Source organism: Telmatherina bonti, assembly GCF_933228915.1.
Source record: "Telmatherina bonti genome assembly, chromosome: 24".
Classification (NCBI taxonomy): Eukaryota; Metazoa; Chordata; class Actinopteri; order Atheriniformes; family Telmatherinidae; genus Telmatherina; species Telmatherina bonti.
Genome location: NC_136633.1, coordinates 12,878,438 through 12,902,796, shown reverse-complemented (window position 1 = coordinate 12,902,796; position 24,359 = coordinate 12,878,438). Strand labels below are relative to the sequence as shown.

Sequence of the window (24,359 nt, the reverse complement as noted above, 5' to 3'; positions counted from 1 at the left end):
TGACTTTTCTTTTCTCCTTTTCCCTCACAGGAACCATGGGAATATCGACACCCAACTGTGTTTGGGAGCCAATATGTTGAGCAGACTCAATGTATGTGACTGAGGGACGAGTTTTATTTTGGGCCAGTGAAAGACTAACTGTGAAAAATTAAAAATAACGGACTTCACCTTAAAAACAAAGTGGATATTCTCCCCTGATCCCCTCCCCTTCAGCTAGCATCTTTCTGATTCAGATGGCTCTGAATAATAAGATGCAGTGATGGAAGTCCACGTGTTATTCAGTACTGTAGCCATGAAGCAGCTCAAAGGGTAGGGTCTGCTGTGAGCTCGCCTCACCCTGCATACCCACCACCCCTTTCGCTCCACCAGAGAGCAGAGTCCCACGTTGAATCCTAACCTTGAGGTCCTTCCCTTCTTCTTCAATCTTCCAACCACAACCTCCATCACGGCTTTGGACGACAGATCATGATGCCCATTGCAAAAGCACTGGTTGATGTCTGATACATATACCTCTGTGGTGTCGAGTGTAAAACCAGTGGAGCAATGAATGGCGGAAAGGACTGTGAGGCGGGAGATGAGAGGCAGGCTAACCCTGTCCAGGTCCCCATTGGCTGGCAGCGCAAGGCGGAGCACAGTGGTGTCGTCGTGTATGTAAGGTAAGAAGACCTCATTGACTCAAGAGGTTGGAGCCTAAACATGTCTGCAAAACACCATATAACCTTATGTAAGCAATAAGTAACTTTTTTCCAAAAGTAACCATAACTTGGCTCAATATATAATTCCCTTCCAAAAGTATGCTTTTTAACATTAAAATTAGCTTCATTTTTCATTATCTGACTTAATAACTGGCACTTTTTCTTCACAGATTGAAAAACATTTAGTCATTTTGGGATTAGTGGCTTTATTTTCATTTATTCATCACCATATAAAATAGTGCTGATCAACTGTTTCCAGCTCAAATTCCTCTTAATCTAATTATTAATTGTAAAAAATAATTGAAACACATATTAAAAAGCTTTAATTAAAGCTATAGTGATTTTCCAACCAAGCTGTAAATGTTGTTTTTTTCTGTTAAAAAACTTCTCAGCCCACTGAATGTAACTGAACTGAAAGCGCATGAATTAAGGTATAATTTGTTATATCTGTAGTAATGGTTCAGATTTTTGCATTTCAAGCAAGAAACAGGAGCAGAGAAAACCTTTTCCCATTGCAAGCGGTTTCATGTTTACAATGTGCAGTGAGGGCTACAGCAAACAGAACTAAAGTTATGTCTAGTAGCTCCCCTACCCCTACCTCCTGGAGGACAGCAGCATTGTATTACACTCTATCTTGCTGGCTGTGTTGAACCACAGTTTTATAAACATGAGGGTCAGAGATAATAAAGCTAATTTATTTTTGTTTTTTGTCCGAACTGTGGAAGTCGGCCACACACAGCATGAATGACGAAGCTGCCAGCTGTGTTGAAATCAAGTAAAATTTAGCCTCTTATGTTTTTGCCTGTAAGTTGTTGCCATCAGTATGAAAGCCGTCATGTGACTCATTATACTTTGTAAAGATGTCTTTTTGAAAAGAAAAACCTGAACTTGTATTTCAGACTGCAGCACACGCTCTTTGAAACCAGTGTGTTGTTTATGTCCCTTTCAATGCTAATTAGATGGTTTAATGCTCAGAATTCATAGAATCAGGTGTTTTGATCATATTTCTCCATAGTACTTTGTGGAACCAGGTCTTGGGCTGATTGGACTGAAATATCTGTGGTTATCTTCATCTTTCAGCTGCTTCTATTGTCATAGTACCTTAATCAAAGCTAAATTAGCAAGTGTTGTTTGACTGGCGTATCCTCCATCCTTTTTCAGTTTTACCGGAAAATGTAGAGGATGCTGATCTTAGGTTTATACATCCTACATCCTCCATAGAATTTGGTGCTGAGGTTACCGTCTCCAACTATGACTTTAGCGCAACAGCATTGGCTACTTTTTTGGCGAAAATTAGCAAAAGTTAGCTGCCCCTACAGCTTAGTGACACTAGCTGGCTAACTGTAATGTTAGTTACAGTCAAAGCAGGTTAAGTGAACTAGTCATTTGCTGTTTCGAAGTGACATCAGCTACATATTTCACTCAATTTTCAGATCCATTGATAAGGCTAGTGAACAAAAATTCAGCTGTACAAACCATAGACTGTATATAGAAAGATGGATGTTGCCTCCGTGACATCACCCGTAGGTTTCTGAAGAGCTGAATTGAAGCTCTGTAGGTGGTTCCTACCATCGCCATCTTGGAAGGAGCATGTGTGTTACCTCGCCTGGAAAATACAAATATGGGCAAAGAGGTGGAGCTGAGAGGGGGGCTGTGAGTGTCATGGTGGATGATTGACATCTAGCGAACTTCAAGCTTTCTGTAGCTAAAAGCTAACCGAGCTAACCCAGATATAACAGGAGCTAACCAGCTAACGGAGGTAAGCGGGCCAAAGCTAAGTCACGTTGTTACACGGCTAAAAACCGCAGTTGTTCTACGTTCTTCTGAGTTGAAGCGGGAGATCGGATACCTGTCAATCAAAAGGACGCGTCCCTAAATATGCCAAACTTCGAGATTAAATTACTTTTAAACGAGCGAGTTGGATAAAAATTCACTCCCCCCACAGTTGTCATAAAGGTAAAACTGACCTATTAAACCTAAAATGGACTTTTTAACCAGTCTGTAAACATGTTTATTTCTGCTGTAAACATGTTTATTTCTGCTGTGAAGTTGGGAGTCTATGGGTATTTGCTCTGTTTTGCAGCCCCTAGTGGATGAAGGGGGAACTGCAGTTTTATCCACTTCCGCATAGGCTTCACTTTTAACCGCTTGAGGCTTCGTCCATCTTTCATATACGTCTATGGTAGAAACGGTAATTTTTGTAATTCTGCTGTGGTGGAATAATTTTAATCATTTACTCTATAAAATGATTCGGAAGTTGTCCCATTGTCTTTGCAGTTAAAATCCAAATCCAGAAGACTCCAGTGTTGAATATAAAACATAAATTTGAAGCACACATTAAACTTCGGGACATTGTGGACTAATCTCCCAGTCACACATTTATTGAGCCAAAAATCATGTCTATTCTGGACTAATTGCATTCACTGGCGCATGGAAGAAGATGGTGGTAATCTCATTAGTACACAGTGATAAGCAGGTGATTGGTTGAAAGGTCACATATTTAGACTTCTAATATGTTCTTCAACATGGCAGGAATAAATCAAACTGTTGTCTTTCGGGATAAGCAAGACCCAATAATGGAGTCAGACTGTCTCAAAAATATCGGTAAATCGATGTCCTGATCTGCAGTTCCAGGTGCAGATCTCTTGTTCCTTTCTTTTACCCTAATGTTGTGTTCTTATTCTCTGCTTTGTTGCAGTGTAGGAATATGCAGGGATTGTTTAAACTGCTATGCTGTTCACCGTTTCATATCAAAGCCGAACGTCAGGGTTTCATTTCGGTGGTTTAAATCAAAGAGCGTCCAACAGTTCAGTTCAGCACATGGCCAGAGTCTGTCTAATTGATTGGCTCTGCAGGAGATGAACAGAAACACGGTGGCTTTATGATGACGCAGCTTGCTGTTTTGAGTCACGTTTGTTTCTTTTTTACTGCTGTGTTGATGCTGCGGTGCAGTTTACATTCAGTAGCAGCAAATAACCGTGCTATAAGATGTTGCTGGTAGCGCTGCAGTGAGCACTTTGTTGACACAAGGTGACTGCAGCTCATATGTTTACACAAATTGTAAAATCAAGCCAAATAATTCCTTAAAGGAACCAGTGAATCATGAACAGAATCCAATCAGATGGTGCCACTGGTTCGGATTAATGAGTTGGATTCTTGAACCATCACCTTGTCGTGTAGGCTGGAAGTTGGTGTCCTCTGGCATGTGTATTTACCAGCCACAATGAATGAAAGCAGTCGGCTGGTGCAGGGTTTATTTTGGGTGTTGGAAAGAATCCTGTCTTCTTCTGTGACCATGGCCTGATACTGTCACAGCACACTTATATTTGCTGATGTTGTTTCACATTCATACTAAGTATCTTCAGGGATAAGCAACTGTGGATCCTCATGATAGATGTCTTCTGAGCCACAATGGCTGATAATTCACTCACTGGGTGTTTTTTTTTTAATGGGCTACTGAATATGTTCAATCGGATCCACCAGGAGTACATGCTGCTGTTCCCTTCTGTCTTTTCCACAAAGGGGTTTAAACATGCCATGACCTCTTGAGTCCTGTTGTTTACTTTTACATTACATAGGGCTGCTTGATTATGACAAAAATTATAATCACGATTATTTTGACTGACATTGAGATATTGATTATTTAACACAATTATCCAGTATCTATAAACAACGCTGCGCATCGAGGTGTTCTTGACTCCGTGTTTGGCATTATAACCGTCTAATGCACAGTTCCAAATTGTTTAATCCACTTTTGCCGCTTATATAGGAACTATTTTATGTTGGCCTCGATGGACGTTTCATGCTAAACAACCGCTGTCAGGCTGCAGCGCGTTTCTCTCGTTCACCTGTTAAAAGACAGCTGATCTGAACCAGCAGGTTAACGCGTTGCTATGGTAACGCCCCGTAACGGAGGGATATTACAGTGTTAAACTTGCCGAACTATGTATAGGAAAATAATGCAGCCAGTTCTCACTGACAATGGTATAAACTATGTTTAGGTGAACTTCCACAACCTACTGCAGTTATTCTATATTGACCTGCAGCCGGAGCCGACTGAGACTGGCCGCCTGGGAGTGCTTTAGGACGGGAGAGGCTCCCGCTGCTCCTTCCTTACAGTAACTGCAGAACAATATGTGCCTTCAAGTCAGTCGCCAAAACACCAGAAACATCTCTAATAACTCCAGTAAAAGTTGCTAGATTTGTCGCTAGTCGCTTTTAACAAAAAAGTCACCAGATTTAGCGAGAAAGTCGCCAAGTTGGCAACAGTGTCTGAATGAAAGCAAAGCGGCTGTGGGAGGAGTTTACAGCACAGCGCTGCAATGCCAGAGACGCTCGATTAGCAGCTGAAGACAGCAGGAGAGGAAACTGCTAAGAGTAAAATAATCGCACCCTTTTATTTTTACGATCGTTGAAAACCCAGATCGTAATTGAGATTAAAATCCGATCAATCACCCAGCGCTAACATCACGTTTAAATCCACTTTTACAGTCATGAGTCAAGTTAAGGAATAGAGTTTCCATTTGTTCTACAAAATGATACATTTTAAAACGACTGCTAAAAATATTTTGAGTTTCAACTCTTTAAGGATCTTCATTTACCTCTTTTATTTTGTCGGAACAAAAAAACCCCCAGTTTTTTTAACACGTATATAAAACAAAGATGCCCTAAAAAATACATTAACTTCAAGGTTGTACAGAAGAAAATAATAGAATAATTTTATAATTCATAAGTGAGAAATTTGAAACATGTACACACACATAAGTATGCTAATAATCTCTGCTGGTAAAATAGGTGCTTGTCGACCTTAAAGACCTGTTGAAGGTCTATTGACAGGAAATATGTCCCCAACAGCAATGCTGTTATTGGTAACATTGGAAAGGATTATATAATTCATTCATCTGGGGATTTCAAGGTGTCTGTTGTTCCAGTCATGTGTATTTTAAATGTGGAGTAAACGTTAATAACATGGGATGTTTGTAAAACAGAAACACAGACCAGAAAACAACAGGACAAAACGCTCAGAGCAGCATACCTGAAATGGAAAATAGACACCAAACACATGAGCAGAAATAGGAGTCAGTATTTGTAAGAGAACTGCAATAAACTGGCTGAAAGAAATGGGATTTACTGGGGAGGGAAGCCAAAAATAAACCATCACTAACACCTAAACAGAAGAAAAGCAGGTTACAGTGCTGAAGAGAAGCAGTCATGGACTGTGGCTGATTGGATGAAAATGATATTCATTGTTGAATCACCAATCTGCACTGAACAAGCAGATGATGCTGGAACTTAAATGAAACGTAGAAAGATGCTGCCTGAAGGAAACAAATAACATTTTCTCCATCATTGATGAGGGTTCGGGTCAGGGTTGGTGTCATGTAAAGGACCAGAGGAGACTGTAGAGTCACTACCTGTGCAATAAATGCATTTTAGATACCAGTCCAATTGAAAACTTATGTGGATAATTGATTGGGAATCATAATTCTATATATTTTTTCACACCTCTATTTTGGAAAAGAAAAATTAAGCCCCACTGCACATTGTCTAAGTGTGGTGGTTGCATATTTTTCTACAGTATGTAGTGTGAATTTATGGCATGTGCAGTGGAAGTTTAATTTAATTCCAAGGTAACATGTCTGGAAAAAGCTGATCAAAGCAGCTGTTAACTTGCATCAATAAAAACAAGCGTATTGAAGCATTTTAGCATTTAATGGTTCCCCTTTCTAACTCTGAATATAAAACCGCTGTAGTGGGAGGAATTAACCTTTAAAATCTGGTTTACAACATTATCACTTTTATTCTGAATCCATCAAACAACACGTTTGGACTGTGCAGAGTGAGCTGTGGAAAAGCTTTGGCCTCACATTGTTGGGTTTTTTGTTCTGTGTGCAGTCCCAGTGGCTCGGTGCTGTCCAGCTTGGAGCAGGTGAAGAGCTACCTGCTGACAGATGGAACCTGCAAATGTGGCCTGGAGTGCCCGCTCATCCTCCACAAGGTAATGTTTTTGTCCTCATCCATTTACATCACAGTGGTCACGCAAAGATCTTGCACCTGCAACAAAACGAGCTCCAGAAGATGTGCTAATCAAAAATTAAAACAGAAGTTTAGAGCATCTAATGTGTTAGAAATAGATGGTGCTGAACTTGCAGGATGTTTTTAATTATTTGAGAATCGTTTTTATGTTCAGCTGAATATTTCTCTTTACAGTATGAAGCAATGTGTCTCCTTTCTGCTTGGACTTTTGACAATAAAGGTGCATTATGTAACCTTCTGACCTTAAAATTTTGCACTGTGGAGCATCTCGAGCCAGTGAAACTGCACTGTACAAATTTTCATCCAGGACTCTACTTGGCATTGCAGCAGAGTTTTGCTCAACTTCAATGTTTACACACCCTGTCATACACTAACTAGTAAACGGCTATAAACACGCTAGCTGCTTTTAACGTGCAGCATGGCTGATTCAGCAAAGAAACACAAGAAAACAACATCGGAGGAAGCGGGGAATAGACAAATGGGATGGCACAAGAGATGAGACCAGATCAGAGTTGAGATAAGACTGTCTGTTACTGGCTGGAGAGACGTAACAGTACTGGTAGGGTAAAGGATGGATGTTGAATTAGCCATTAATAGGGGGGTGTCACTGAGAAAATGGCAAAGGTTCTTAATAACAAAAGCTCTGATAAGATAGAACACATTACATTTTTTTTAAATAATTGAAGCCAGTATGAAGGAATATGCTTGTATTTGACAAGTTGTTGTCAATGCGACACTTCTGGTTTGTTCGAAATTGTCACTCAGGCATTAAAATGTCACCAACGTCGGCTTGAAGCAGCTTCAGAGCTTGTAGTTTTGCTTGCCTTGAAGTATGGTGCAGTGCGCAAAGGGGAATTTATTTTCATGAAGGTGAATCCCTAAGTGACAAGTTTTGTTGACAAAGTTGTATGAAAAATATCCAGAGAAAGATCTTTAAAGCTACTTCTGCACACGATTCACTGCTTCACTCCACACACCCAGGATGCTTGACATAAATTAGCAAACCATCTCACCGATCCCTGAAGGACTACACTGCAAATCATGTCGCTGTGAGGTGCCTGCTGTATTTTGTTTCTTTCCATTTTGATGCTGAATTAGTCACTGCACTCCATATCTGATGGATCACACATTTACCCTGCTGATGTAATATTTCATTGGGGAAAAAATCATGTTTGTTGGTTAGTAGATTATATGCAGATGTAAACCCAGGTAATCTCTGCTGTTAAGATGGCCCCAATACATGCATATAATATACTCGGTTGGTAGACTTGGCTGTAAATCACATAATATTCAAGGATGGTTACATGGAACTGTAAGCAACCTAACCATCCTTTTTCTGAGCCTTCAGCACCTTGATGGCCCCTCTGATTTGTTGTATGTTGTGGTAAAATGCTTACCATTATCTTTCAATTTTTTGATCACAGGTTATTATAGGCCATCTTTAATTGATTGCAGCAACTCCAGAAATAATGTTTTTTGTTTTTTTTGTTTTTAAATAAATTGTTCATATTTTTCTTTTAATGCATCTTGTCAGCAGGTATGTGTATGTGTTTTCATAAAATCACAATATTTCTTTTCCAAATTAAATGAATGAAGTTGGTGTGAAGTTATGGAACTTAATTTTTTTTTAAGGTGTTCAACTTCGACCCTGGGGCAGCTGTCAAGCAGAGGACAGCTGAAGATGTGAAGGCAGATGAAGATGTGACCAAACTCTGCATTCACAAGAGGAAGCTTTTAGCTGTGGCCACGCTGCACAAGAGCATGGAGACACACCCACCTCTGACACTGACCAGTCCAGGAGGAGGTAGGACAACACTGAAATGCAGTCGTTACAAACTAGTCAAATGGGAAAAGTAGCTTGTATAAACCTCTGTACATTGAGCAACCAGTAGATCAAATCGGGGTTCCCTAACACGACTGTTTAAAAATAATTATTCCTATTTTTTTCATTTTGGAAAAGTTTAATCAAAACATGTTACGCAAATTATGTTATTGAACAGCTGAACATAAAAAAAGTACCATCTTTATGCAGATTAAATAGAAATGGAAAGAAATGGATGAATTAATGAAAATCAGTTTGTATGAAGTTGCTGCCCCTGGTGCTTTTATTACTGCTTCTGTTCTTTGGGACAAAAACTCACTTCTGAAAAACAATATTTATCAGTCAGGCTCCAACCTCACCAACCTTATTGGAAAGCAGTTGAGAGAGGAGTTTTGAAAGATGTCGCCTTGCCATGAAGTTTTTCTTATTTTTAATGTCCAACAAAAAATTAAACTTTGCTTGAGATCCAGACTGTTTGCTGACAATGGGTTTGAGTTTTGTCATTACTCAGGCAAAGGTTTCAGTCTTTGCTCTGTGTCCTGAAAATGAGGTCACCAAGCTCCCTTTTGACAAATGGAATGAGACTAGCGTCAGAAATATAGGAGTTCAGACAACTACCCTGTCTCACGAACTTCAGACATCATCTCCTTGTCCAATGCAGGACACCCTCTTGAGGATTTTCTTAAAATTTTTCTTTATTTTAATTTGAAATGCTTCCAATTTTTTTTAATAAGGGCTCTGTTGTTGGAGCCATGTTTTCTGACAAGCAAAAGCTAAAAGCACTCTACAAACATTCTTCCTTTAAATGCAGACTTATTGACAAACTTGGACTTGTATAGCTATTTTCTTTAGATATGAAAAATTTATATATGATGTGTAATTTTTTCCCAACAATTCAGTTGTTTCATAGATTTTTTTTTTTGTTCTTCCTGAGCTGAAAAGAAGGAACAAACCAAAAATATTTATCTACCAAGCAGCGATTCCATATTTTTTGCAGTGGTGTTTTTTTTATCCTTTGTTTTAAGAATCTTATGGAGCGGGAAGCTTAACAATTGTTGGATATTTAAATGTTTCTTTCCCTATGAAGACATTTTATGGATTACAGCTACAGTGGCATGTAGATGAGTTACTATCATGTGCTGCTGAATATTTTTCTAAGGTGTTTGTATTGATTGACACAGCTCTTTTGTCTGCCTTCAGGTACGTCGTCAGTGGTTGGTGTGCATTCCACAACTCAGCGAGCAATAAGGACTAAACCTCACGATGGCCCGCACAATGCCGTTGGCCCTGACTGCAAGAACACGTTCAAGATGATGATGGCAGCTGGACAACAACAGCAGAGGTTATATCCACCCCAGGAAGTGTGTGGAGCTCTGCATCCAGAGCTCTACTCTGGATACTCCAGGGGACAGAGGCTAGGCAGTGGGGAGCCTGGCCCTAAATCCCCTTATCGGGCTGGGTATGGCGGCATGTTAAGCCCACCTCCCTCCAGTGCTAAATTATATGGAGATGGCTCTCAGTCTCCCAATGCAGACACTCTGGGTAGCCCTGAGGGCTTTCCAAGGACCAATCCTTGTGGTTTTCCAGGAGCTGGTAGCCCTGGCTCAGCTGCCATCCATGGGAATACAAGGACACCTCTTTCCCCACCCAATGTAATGCTCCACGGCTCTCTTGCAGGCCAACCATCCTGTGCAATGACAGGAAGGACTAGCACACCCCTCTCCCCTACCGCCACTGCCAAAAGCCCTGTAATGAACATGACCATGCCAAGGGGGAACTTTCCCCCTGGTATGGATATACCCCGTGCAGCATTTCACCATAAAACGCAGCCCCCTGTGCATCCTGTACCACACCCTCCATCCATACCACCACCCTGTGCTCTTCAGAAAAGGCAATTGACCTCTGAAAAGGACCCCTTAGGCATTTTAGACCCTATCCCCAGCAAACCAGTCAGCCAGCCCCTTGCCAATGCCCCCAACCCGTCAAACTTCCATCCTAACATCCACTCTCAGGTACCAATGATGAATGTAAACATACCCCCTCCCGCCATTGTTCCCTTGCCAAGCAATTTACCTTTACCCACAGTGAAGCCTGGGCCTGTGGGTCATGGTGGGCATGTGCAAAGGACTCAGCAGGGTGGTCCAGCTTCCTCCATGTCTCCCTCCCCTGTCACGTCCCCTGTCCACATGACTGGGCCTGCACACGGAAGGATTGAGGCGTCACCTCATCGCTCGCGTTCATCCTCCACCTCCTCAGACCATGGAAACTTTGCAATGCCCTCCGGGCACCAAGCCCCATGTGGCACCATGAAGGTCCCCCCTCGTTCCCCCCGGTCAGCTATGGGGTCTCCCAGGCCAGCCATGCCCTCAAGCCCCTCCACCAACAAAACTGACCCACTCCACCAGTACAAAGACTCCCAGCTGCTGCCTGGGATGGGAAACTCAGTTGGCGCCCATCAGCACAGCAACCCCATGTATTCACCCACTTCCTCGGCCTCATCGTCGTCCTCTCTGGCAACCCCTAGTGCTTCCCAGAAGGGCCACCCTGGACTCCTTGGAATGCCCCTAAACCAGATCCTCAACCAACAGAATGCCGCTTCCTTCCCTGCCAGCAACCTCCTCTCAGCTGCAGCCAAAGCACAGCTAGCAAATCAAAACAAACTCAGCACTGCTGGCAGCACTGCTGGCATAACTGGCAGTGGTGTTGGTATGGCAGGCATAGGGGCAGGTGGCGGAGGCAATGGAGGGGGTGGTGGGCACCCTGGCTCGATGAGTGGCCCTCGAAGCAGGGAAGGACACAGCACTTTAAACCCCATGCTGCCGCCAAACTCCACAATGCTGCTCAACACTCCTGATGCTCAGAGTGGTCGGGCAGCTCTTAGAGATAAACTCATGGCCCAGCAGAGAGATCCCACACGCAAACGGAAGCAGTCATCTGGCAGCACTGTCAACCACGACGGTGGTAACATGGTCTACAGCATGCTTAACAAACCAGGCATGGGGGGACCACACATCCTGGGACCCAGTGCGACCGAGCAGCTACGAAAAGTGGGCCGAATTGGAAACCTACACCCAAATACCTCCATGGCTCAGCTTCTCCAGTCCATGAGTTGCCAGAGTTCCCACAACATGTCTGGAAATGGCCATCGTCCAGGTCTTACCCCTGGCCCGGGGTCTGGCACTCAAGGAGCAGCACAGCTTCACTACAACGACAGCACAGGGATGGTCACTGGTGGCCCTCAGCAGAATGTTCTAGTCCAGCAGAGGCTGCGAGGTCCACCAGATGCCATGCAGAACTGCCAGAATATGGACACCTCTGGGAGCCATCTGGTCTCTCGTCCAGGCCAGTTCCCTGATATGATGGCTCCGATGCAGGTCTCCACTATGAGTAACTGTGGGCCTATGGGGCCAGGCGGTGGGCCAGTGGGACCTAATGGTATACCGCTGGTACGCCCCAACACTAACCCCCCGCCCCTGTCACATCCTGGCCCCCACCCATCACAACTTCATAGTATGGGGCGGACTAACATGGTGGTACCACATGGAGGTGGCGATGGAAGCTGTAACCAGACCATGTCTGATACAGGTGAGTCATCTGCGCTAGAATACATCATAAAGAGGAGGAAGTTAAGAAAATCTGGAATCAGAAATTATTTAATGACCACAGCTGTCAGGATAATGAATTTCACAGTGCTGATTTCCATTACATGTGTAATTATTTTAACAATTAAGCGCAAATGTGGTTAATGCAATTAATTTGGCAAAATGTATTGGTTTCAATTAGGGCTGTGACGATATGCTTTTGTTCCGATTTGATTCGATTCCAATTTTTTGGGTGCCGATTCGATTTAGGTTGCAATTCTCACAAGTCTTCCATATTGCTGATTTTTGTAGATTTAAAACAAAAAAAATAGTGCAAAAATTTTTTTGCAAGTCATTTTTCTTAATTTCAATTAGGAAATACAAGGCAGTAGCCAAACAATCATTCTGCTGCTATAATACCCAAGACAAGTAAAAAGATCAATAAAAACAATAAAAATGACAAAAAAGTTTATAATGGATTCTTATTCTTTTGGGAAAAAAAATTTTTTAAACAAAAAAAAATCGAATTTTTAACAAAAAAAAAAAAAAAAATCGATTTTAAAATTGTGAAGCAAAAAGTCCCGATATGTGATTTTTCAATTGGATTGTCCCACCCCTAGTTTCAATTTGGAGAAACAGAATATTGGACGTTCAGGTTTAAAGGCTTATATAAATCTGGTGACAGACTGCAGTCATGTTGACTTATGTTATGGTGGAAAAGGTCATATAGGAGACATTATGATGATAATCTTTAACTCTTCATCAAATGAAATAAAGTAAAATGATTGCCTAAAAGGAAAGATGGGATATAACTGGGATATAAACATGGTTCTGACTAGCTGCAGGGTCCAGATGATGTCCTGTGCTGTAAACATGCGCTTGTCTTCACCCCCACCTTGTCATAAGCCACTGCTGCGATAAGGATGTGGTTTCTATGGTTATGAGTGAACTAAAACCAAAGGATTTAGGCGATAGGCCCCAACCTGCGACAGTCGTGCTTCCCTAGTATCAGTAGCTAACGACCAGGCCCCTCATCTCTGAAAGCTTGGCTAATTGTCAGTCAGCCAGTGTTTCTCTTTGTTTTATTTGTATTCTAGCATGAGTCAATGGTGTAAGAAGATGGAAATGGGATCTGCATCACGCTTTAAGGGAGGCAGCCCCAGATAGGGAGCTTTAAAGAGCTTCTCGCAGCAAGCTGGTCGCTATAGTAACGATAGACCCTGAATAGAGACCAGAGTGAAGCCTTTGATGAGGGTTTTAGGCCTGTGTGTGTGTTGGTGCATGTCTGTTGCTACTTGTGCATTATAGTGTGTGTGCTTCTGTTTATTTGAGTGTATATGAATGACTTGGTGTGTGACTGTATGTATTTGTGTGTGCCTGCATGAACATTGCTGCTCCCACTGAAAAGACCTAGATCTTGTTTTTCTTTTACCCTTTTCCCAGCCTGCTGTAAGACTGGACACTGTTTATGTATTCATTTAGCATCCGTGTGTCCTCATATGGTTTATAATGGAGGTATCAGCAAGGTCTGCTGCAGGCCACCTGTTCTTATCAACAAGTCCCCTGTTATTCTGTATTTTTCCCACAACAAGTCATTGAAATTCAGGTGGTCATGTGGAGGCTTGGAGGTAGAACATGGTGTTTGTCACCAGTGGGAAGAAAGAAAATCATATTGCAATTTTGATGTCCTTATGGTCACCTCATACAAATTTATCAATTAGCTTATGTACAGTTAATAGTCGATCAATATATTCAATCTGTTTTCAGTGGGATGAAATAGATTTGTCACTTTTTTTCAGAAGACAAATATGACTTTAACTTTACCTTTTAAAATGCAAATAAAGCCAGTTAAAATGCTTTGGGCTGCTTTGCATCCATGCTCTACCTTGAGTTTCTGTTGACTGATAAACTCCAAAATCATCAGCCACTTTATGAGGTCCACCTTGCTAGTCCCGGGTTGGACCCTCTTTTGCTTTCAGAACTGCCTTGATTCTTGGTATCACAGATTTAACGTTTTGGAAACATTCCTCGGAGATTTTGCTCCATATTGACAAGAAGCATCACACAGTTGCTGCACATCATGATGAGAATCTCCAGTTCCACCACATCCCAGAGCTTCTCTGTTGGATGTAGATATGATGATTGTAGAAACCATTGGAGGACAGTGAACTCATTGTCATGTTGGAGATGATGTGAGCTTTGTAACATGGTGGATCATCCTACTGGAAGTATCCATCAGAAGATGCTACACTGTTCTCATAAAGGGACGGAAATGGTCAGTAGCAGAAGTGTATAATCAGGTGCCATAAAGTAAAAGTCCTGCCCAATAGCTGTTCCAACCAGTCACTAACCCACCTGAATTTAATTAGCTCATCTCGCCTGAAAGGTAGATGAGTCTGTTAGTAATAACACCTGTCTAAATGCACAGGTAGTTCCAAAAGCATGGCAGGACTTTTACTTTATTGGCACCTCTGGGGACCCTCACACTAGCCTTTTTGATTTGAATCTTAGCCTGCTGCTTGCTCTGAAAGTATGCTTTGTTAAGGAAATTGTGAATGTTCAAACAATTTTGATTTGGATCTTGAAGCGGACTAGGTTCACCTACAAACAAGAATCTCGGCCCATTTCAAATGGATGCAGGAAGTGGACGACAAAGCAAAGTGAATTGTAGGTTCACCACATGAGGTTGTGGGTAAACACAACAAAACATGCATTATGATGGAAGAGAGACGGCTCTAGTCACAAGTGCTAAAACTTTGTAAAAGTTCTGATAAAAATACGAGCCCATGAACCCTGGGATCTGATGCAGCCCCATGTTTTGCTGTTAAGTGGTGGAAACAGAAGTTGTTCTGCATTAGCCAATAGATAAGCCAATTTTCTTTTTTGTGTTCCTCGTCTTCTCCTCCTGTAATTGTTGATCCAGTGTCGACTCATGCGGGGAGTGGGATACATAATATTCCCAAGTCTAGCAGACAATTCTGTTGTGAATGAACCCTAAATGATGCTCACTTGGTACATAGAGGCCCACGGTACACCAAGAAAATGTCCCCCATGCCACTATGCCAGCACCACTCTGATACAAGACTGCTTTCTTGTTGATTCCACCAAAGTCTTGCCATCTGAATGTAGAGCTGAATTGAATTGCACAAGTGTCCTAAGCAATGGTATTCTGAATAACTAGGTTGGAATCAGTACTTATTGGACTTCCTGTTACCTTTCTACTATTTTCAGCCAGTCTGTCCATCCTCCCCTGACCTCTCACATTGCCAAGACATTTTGGTTCAGACAACTGCTGCTCACTGGAAGACCTTTTTTTTTTTGTAAACCCTTGAGATGGTTGTATGTGAAAACCCCATTAGATCAACAGTTTCTGAAATACTCAGACCAACAACCATGCCATGTTCACAGTCTTTAATCCCCCTTTTTCCTCAATCTTACCTCCATTTGAAATTCAGCAAGCCATGGCTATCAGTAAATGCATTTGTTGCTGCCATATGATTGGTTGATTAATGATAAGGTAGCCAGTGAATGTATATACATATGAATAAATCATAAGTGGTTTGTCAGTATTGTTATAGCTAACCAAATGTCTGTTTTTATTAGTTAGCAAAACCTGGTAATATACAATAATACTATCATTTTACTGCTTTTTGAATGTTTGTGGCTTCTCATACATTAACATATTCACCATTAACACCCCTGTTTTGACCTACTTACGGTCAGACAATCCCATGTGTCCTGTTGAAAGTCATCGATAATTGCTTTAGCTGCTTATCAGGTAAAATGCCTTGCAGTCTGCTTTGTAATCCTCACAATCATGAAGATATCTTGCTGGTCATATTATCCATTTTCACACATGCAGCCCAGAGATGGTGCGTGTGAGAACAGAAATGTCCTGGCGCACCGCCAATCTCGTCATTGTAACCTCCTCTTTTTTTCTTTTCTTTTTTTTTTTTTTTAAAATAAGGCCCATTTTTGTCATTTTTGTAACTTTTTCCTTCAAAAATAGCTAAAAATGGATTTTCTAAAAGCTGTAGTTTATAACCCTTGTGTCATCGCTAGCTCCCCTCTACAGTCAACAGAATTGTGCTCACATGTGTACCTCTTTAGTAGAGCAGATGATGCAAACAATGCTGTACTGCAGCGCTAAAGATGTTCAGAAACCAGTGGTCTTATAGCAGGTGACCCCACATAGATGTCTGTGATAGCAAAAAGACAGATCCATTCAGATGCTCATAAGATGAAACAACATTTTGTTGCTAAGCAGCAGATGTCATGTTTGGAAAATGTTTCCTATTCTTTGCGTTATGTGTTGAAGATCTTGAGAGCAGCAAGAAGTCTGTGGACTAGTCAGTAGGGCTGTGACAATATGGTTTTGTCCCAATTCAATTCCAATTTTTTTGAGTGCCGATTAGATTTAAATTTCGATTCTCACAATTCATTGAAATTGGTGATTTTTGTAAATTAATGACAAAAATTTTTTACATAACTGTTTTTGCTCATCATTTTTCTTGATTTGAATCAGAAAAAAACAACTCAGTAGCCAGATCATCATTCTGCTGCTATAATGCCCAAGAAGACAAGTGAAAAGATCAATAAAAACAATAAGTATGACAAAAAATTTAAAAAATATATTTTTATTTGGGGAAAAAAAATCGATTTTTTTAACAAAAAAAAATCTATTTTAAAATTGTGAAGCAAAAAATCCCAATATTTGATTTTTAGATTTGATTTTCCGATTTCCACACCCTTACTAGTCAGTACATCTTAGCTTTAGCTTTTAACCATCTGTTTCTATACAGCTAGAGAGCTTTGAAACCTCCAATTCTTTCTTACACACACACACACACACACACACACACACACACACACACACACACACACACACACACTCTCTTAGACTCTTGCCATCAACACATACTCCAAAGTTCATTGTAAACCCCCCCCGGACCCCCTGCCACCCAGCTGACTGCCGCCCCCATCCCCCAGCAGTCTAAAATCGCTCCACCTGACCCTCGTAACCCCCTCCCCTCCCCTCATCCACCCACCCACCCAACTCCCCTTACAAGCTTCCTGGCAGCGGACAGCACCACCAATCATCACTCGGTTCCCATGGCAACCTCCCCCGGCAACAGCCGTCACTATATCATAGCAGTAGCGGAGGATGTGGGGAGGAAGGGGGAGGGGGTTGGCCGAGTCGTGGCTCTTAGCGTTGAAGAGGGAAAGGGGGGGGGGGGACTAGAAAGAAAAGAGGAGAGGGAGAAAAAAATGGAGAACACACACAGCTGCCCTTCAGCTACGTAGCATCGCACCAGCTGCTCCAGTCGCCGCTCATCCATGCACACACCCACAAAACACAACGTTAGGCCTCTGAGATTTTGTGTTTGCCTCAGCTTTGTCTGCGTAACATTGCTACTGGGCTGTCTCTTCATTCATTGATACATCTGTGGCCTTGATGCACTTTGTTCCTGTTCTGTCCTTGGATGCTTTGCTAACAAGTCTGGCTGTACTGTTCATCTGGCAGCTTGTCCATCTGTTAGTTTAGGGCGCAACAGATTGTTAATGTGCAACTTTTTTCCTTTATTGTAAGAAATGTTTTCTTAACGGCTCCTACTTGTTGATTTTTGTTGTGAACGGTTTGAAAAAGTATGAACAGTGCTGAACTGAGAAATACTTTTGTAAAATTTCTACAAGAGTTTTAGGTAGTCAGTTTATTTTGGCCATCTGTTGCTGAATCTTGAATTTAAGTGCAATTAAAATATAGATCTTGTGTGCTCCAGTTATGCTCCAGTCATTTTAAATAAAAGGATAATCAACAAGCAGATACTAGGACTGGGTGATTAATCAGATTTTAATCTCAACTACGATCTGGGTTTTCAACGATCATAAAAATAAAAGGGTGCGATTATTTTTCTCTTTGCAGTTTCCTCTCCTGAAGTCTTCAGCTGCTAATCGAGCGTCTCTGGCATTGCAGCGCTGTGCTGTAAACTCCTCCCACAGCCGCTTTGCTTTCATTCAGACACTGTTGCCAACTTGGCGACTTTCTCGCTCAATCTGGTGACTTTTTTGTTAAAAGCGACAAATCTAGTGACTTTTACTGGAGTTATTAGAGACTTTTCTGGTGTTTTGGCGACTGACTTGAAGGCACATATTGTTCTGCAGTTACTGTAAGGAAGGAGCAGCGGGAGCCTCTCCCGTCCTAAAGCACTCCCAGGCGGCCAGTCTCATTCGGCTCCGGCTGCAGGTCAATGTAGAATAACTGCAGTAGGTTGTGGAAGTTCACCTAAACATAGTTTATACCATTGTCGGTAAGAACTGGCTGCATTATTTTCCTATACATAGTTCGGCAAGTTTAACACTGTAATATCCCTCCGTCACGGGGCGTTACCATAGAAACGTGTTAATCAGCTGGTTCAGATCAGCTGTCTTTTAACAGGTGAACGAGAGAAACGCACTGCAGCCTGACAGCGGTTGTTTAGCATAAAACGTACATCGAGGCCAACATAAAATAGTTCCTATATAAGCGGTAAAAGCGGAATAAAAAACTCAGAACCGTCCATTAGACGGTTATAATGCCAAACACGGAGTCAAGAACACCACGATGCGCAGCGTTGTTTATAGATACTGGATAATTGTTAAATAATCGATATCTCAATTTCAGTCAAAATAATCAAGATTATGATTTTTGTCATCATCGAGCAGCCCTATTAGATACCTAGATGGGAATTTATTTTATTCTTGATAATTTGGGATTTCCCCATATTGATTTATTTATGTTATTAATTAATTAAATTATGGTAATTCCACAGGGTGTCTACCTGAATGACCTTTTTTTTTTTTTTTTAAATCTTCTGTCTCCTCTCAGCTTCAGTTGTTTGCATGAGGTGAAACATGGGGATATTTCTACAATTGTATGCCTCATTTGTTTTTGCAGGAAACCCCTCATCTTTGGGTTGCAGTTTGGGCGCCATGCAGCCACACATCAATGCAGGTGGAGGTCAGGTGTACCAGCAGCAGATCCACCAGGGAATGCAGCAGGGATTGTCCTCACACTCGGCCTACCAGGGACAGCAGCACTTCTCAGACAGCATGCCCTACACAGATGGCAACAGTGCCAATGCCGGCTCCATGGCCTGCCTCTATCAGAACTACCAGGTGGAGTGATTGAGCTTCATTTCAGAAAGTTTCTTCAAGGGGAAAAAAAAAAGTTAATCATATTTTTATCTTGATATTGTGTCCACAGCAGGGAATGTTGCCACATTCACAGTTTGGGGAGGAGCAACAGCCTCAAAACGAGGGACTTCCAGCAGGTACACCAAGTTCTGACAGGGGTGGAGGCCCAGAGGTGGTGGATGCCATCTACAGAGCTGTGGTAGACGCTGCCAGCAAGGGCATGCATGTTACCATCACCACCACAGTAAGCGGGACCACACAAGCAAGTCCGGTGCCTGCCCTCAGTGCCATGAGTGCCTTCACTGCCTCCATAGGGGAACCTGTCAACCTCCCGCAAGCAGTTAGTGCAGTCCTGCATGGGCGCCAGGAGGGAGAGGCGTTAACCCAGCAAGCAAGACCCAGGCAGGTGAGGCTGGGACGCAGTCAGAAGACTATGGATCCAGGGAAGAGCACTCCAGATGGCTCTGAAGCCAATGAGTACTTTCGTTCCCCTGGCCGGGGAACTCCAAGAGGGCAGTGGGATGGTGATACACAACATGGGGGAGGCTTCGACACTCACAGCAACAACAACGCCTGGGGAGGCGAGGAGTTTCTGGAGTGCTCTACACAAGTAAGAAGTAGTCCCTGCATGGAGAGACCCGCTAGTCTGGCCCCTGCCCCACCTTGTCCCATTGAGGGGTCTAATGACCACAGCATGGCCATGGGCCACGATAAGGCCTTTCTCGAGGATGGTTACCAGTTCAACAACTGCAGCCGGACTCCTGCAAACTACAAGGAACGTCTGGAGCAGACGGTGGAACGCTGTGCCCACATCAATGGCACCACCCCACACTTTAATACTCGGGGTTACGGAGACGTCCTGGGCCCTCCACGGCAGGAACTGACTGGGGACGACCAGTCACCCAGTTCCTCCACTAGCCTTGAGGGACCTCTGGCAACAGCCAAAGACTATGGCCACTACAATGGCCACTTCAACGGTATGGCACCCAGCCCTTCAGACACAAAGAGCCTGAGCAGCGAGGAGGACCTGCGGCAGCCAGACTCTCCCTCGTCAGAGCTGCTTCACTACCGATCCAGGACCTTCAATATGGGAGAGCTGGTCTGGGGCCAGCTGAAGGGCTTCCCACCCTGGCCTGCCAAGCTGGCTGGGGACGAACAAGTGCACAGCGCTGCTATGCAGCTGCGAGAGCAGGCCAAGGTGAGGCGCCTGTATAGTGTGTGACCACCTGTCAACATTTTAGCAGCCAATTTGAACTTCCAGTGTGAATAAAACTGCAGTGACAAACACTGTTTGTCTCTGACTGTTGATCTTACTGGATACATTAAACTATTTTCCATTTAAAGGTAACTTTGCAGTAAACTATGATGATATAGTAACTTGTATCTGACGGATTTAATTAAAAATATGAATTTGGATGAACATTTGATGCACATTTGTCCAAATTTAGCAATACTTTGAGTACCAAAGAGGCCTGAAGGCACTTAGATGTTTCCTCATCTCCCTGCAGGTGGAGCCAGAGAAGCTAAAAACACTAACTCATGACTTGGAGGCACTTGACCGAGCCGCGAAAAGAGGCCTGAAGTAAGAAACTCTGCACACTACATGATGATAGTGGTACATTATATGTTCAGATGTGATGCTTCCATGTGATGTTTCCATTTACTTGATTGACTTGTTTCGATGTTCTTTGTTGCTGTTTGTCCAATGTAGCGTTGACACCTTGTGGTTAAAAATGGTGTCCTGCCTGCCTGGCAAAATGTGAATAACATAAAATGTAAAAATTGCCCAACAGACCAGGGAAACTGAATAATCACTTGGAAGCTGCTATCCATGAGGCCATGAGCGAGCTCGATAAGATGTCGGGCACGGTGAGTTGTTTTTTTTTTAACTTTATTAATTAAATAAGAAGAACAAAAGTTTCTGTCCAGTTGCCATCATAACTGTTCCTCCCATCATCAGATCCCGTCAATGGATCGTCAAGTGAAGCTCCCCAAACCCAAGAGGAGGAAGATATCAAGATAACATTGAATGTGTTGGCCCAAGAACGTCCACAAAGCCTTTGGAGACTTCTTCCATTCAGCCTTGATGCGATCTGAGCTTCTAACAGGTGCTTCACATGGACTTTCAGTGGTACATGGATGTTCCATAATATCAACTTGACTTCGACTGACCACAGAAGGTGCTGGAAATTCCAATCACCAATACAGTTTTAACTGTAGAGAAAAAAAAGACACAAAAAAACCAACAAAAAAACAACAAAAAAGGAAACAAAAACATCAGAAACTGTTTCAATTTGTCTACAGCTCACTGAATTAACTATTTTTTTCTAGTATAAGATAGTAAAATAAACAAAAAAAAAAAAAAAGCTACAAGCATTACCTTACATATTTAAGAAAATAGACAGTCCAAATATTTCTGATACATTTTCAATATGTATATAGATAATCCTGTAATTTCATGCTATTAAGAATTGTATGTAAATACTGTACAATGTCATGTACAAGCGTACCTAATGCACATTTTATCTTTTATTGTACAAAAACAAAGCAGAAGAAGCGTACCAATGTCTTGGTTTCTATTCAGAAGTGCGGCTGCATACAGCCGCTTGCATAGGATAAATAAGAATACAGCCTAAAGCTTTTATATGACGAACTTTAAGTCGTGCTATTTTTTTCTTTTCCTCTGTTTAGTTTTTTTTGTATGGGAACAGGCATGAGTATTTGAATTCTCCATTACATTAGTCACTTCGCGCCAGTCAAGTGTTCATTTGTACTTGGGGATAAAAAGATATCAAACAGAATGAACTTTACCAGCAGTAAAGTGTCCGCCGGTTCAATCTTTCCTGCACTCCACCAGCCGCCAGCACGACACGAAAACCCCGTCGACTTGGTTTTAAGAAGCAGTCTGGTCGGCTGGCTGAAGTTGTGGAGTTATGTGTTCAACGGTTTTAAGGAAAAATCCACCTTCGGTTTTCATTTTTAGTGACGAAGACGACTCCGACCCAACACATTCGTTCAGCAGCACACCGTCTGAACCTCTTCTGATTAGTAACGCCTCACACGGCTCCTGTTTTAACTTGGATTTAAGGTGGGTTAAGGTGTTTTAAGGTGGATTTTCCCTGTTGAACCACACATTGCAGGCTGTATTGTCAATGTTTGAAATTTGGTTGCTGTGATTCTGTTCTTATGCTTGTTTTTAAAGTGACTTTTTTTTTTTTCTTTTTTTTTTTTCTCTTTTCCTCCCTCTGTGACTCGTCATCTTTTTCACAACGATAGCTTTAGGTAGAGTAACAAACCTCAGAGTCGGAGTCTAGATCATGAAAAGAAAACACTAACTCCATTAAAGCATTTCTTGCATTTAGGGGCCTTTTGTTTGTCTTGCTTGTTGATGTAAATTATTTATGTACAGTACTCCATATTTATTTTAAGCTTTACAAATATGCTAGATGGCAATAATACTACCATGAGTTGATAACTCAAGCCTTATATGTGTATATGTATGTTTTTTCAGTTTGGTTTTTAACAGGTGAATAGATCTTGTATCCAGAAGTGATTACAAATATCATATTCCCGTTTTATTTAAGAAATGAGCGTTGCAGATAACACTTTTTTGTTTAATTTTTTTTCTTTTCACAGCAAGGCTTTCAGATTGCTTGTGTTACAGATTGTGTCATGGATTTCTTGGATAAAAACCATACTATTTATGGACATCTACGCCTCCGTAAAAGCAGATTTTGGGGGGGGTCGTAAACGTAGTTTTAACACTACCAACTGAAAATCAGCGACAGTACTGGGAACTCTGGGTCAACATGTGTGCAACGCACGCAAACAGCTGCTCATCCAGATCAAAACAACCAACAGCAAAGTGAAATCACTACCGAATTATCAAGTGCAATAAACTGATCAATGGCAAAGATCAACTGCTTAGAAACACTGCGTCTCTGATTGTTTCATCCCTGTTCTTTACACATCTTTTCTATCATTTGTGCCTGTTTTTTTTTTTCTTTAATGTGCTCAAAGAATCTGTCACGTTTTTTTCTTTTATTGCTGCACAAAATGCTAGAGTTCCTTTAGGGTTTTTATGCTTGAAGAAACATCTGATCCTCATCTTAAACCTCCTGAAAATCCCAAGCAAGTGTCATAAGAGCAAGAGATTTCACTCAGTGTTGTAATCTTCTCTCTGGGACTCCAGCTGTGGTAAATGTTCAAGTGCAAACAGCTTTATAACCTTAAAGCCAAATAATACATGACTAAATTTGACCTTTTTCTAGAAGGTAAGATGTTAAAACACTAATAACCATTTTTATGACATGCAGACAAGCTTTACAACCCATCACCAAACACATTCAGCAGAACTCATTTTAGCAACTCTTTCTTTCTAAATCTTTAGATTTAGAGAAATTTGTGCTAAAAAAAAACTGTTTTTAAATTCCTTTTTTTCTGTGTAATTGGGAGATTTTAAGAGTTTGTTTTTGCTGTAAACTGTGGCAACAAACTTCCAGCATTTAATTTTGAAATGGTATTTTTAAATGGGATGTTTGGTTTCGAGAACACATGAGCTCTTTTGGTAAAGTTCATTCTGCTCTTCTGCCCCGTTATTTTCACTTTTTTTTCTCTTATTTGTGTGCAATGACATGCAGGAACCTGGTCTTGTCGGGAACCCATGTGTTATGGATTTCATCTATCAGTTTCATGCTTTTCGTGGTCAAGAGTTCAAAGCATTTTTTTGTTTTGAGGCGGTCTATTTTTTCCTTCCTTCTGCCTGTGATTGTGTGTGTTGGGGTGTGAGTGTAAATTTAATTTTTTCCAAGTGAACTTTTATTTTCTCTTCTTTGACTTCCATCCTTTTGTTGTCAGTATTTTGTTTCTTCAGCTTGTAATTAAGTATATATTTTCTTGATAATATATACTTGAGAAAAATAGACTTGCGTGAAGTATGATGTGCACTTGATTGCTCTTATTTTTCATTTTTTGCATTAATGTGGGCTAGGGATAGTTTGTCAGTCCATTATTTTGAGATTGTTTGGACTTTTTTTTAATGGTTTGATGTAA

General features: G+C 41.7%; 1 protein-coding gene across 1 annotated transcript; it reads left to right on the top strand.

The window, feature by feature from the left end:
* Positions 1 to 543: 543 nt before the first annotated feature.
* Positions 544 to 21,824, top strand: mbd5 (methyl-CpG binding domain protein 5; the record flags this gene model as incomplete). The annotated part of the gene is made up of 9 exons (XM_079263997.1): positions 544 to 656; positions 6,591 to 6,693; positions 8,364 to 8,535; positions 9,754 to 12,138; positions 19,069 to 19,289; positions 19,378 to 20,505; positions 20,816 to 20,889; positions 21,101 to 21,176; positions 21,268 to 21,824. 9 exons carry the CDS (start codon positions 544 to 546, stop codon positions 21,328 to 21,330), a joined length of 4,335 nt encoding a protein of 1,444 aa, XP_079120123.1. The 3' UTR covers positions 21,331 to 21,824.
* Positions 21,825 to 24,359: the final 2,535 nt, after the last annotated feature.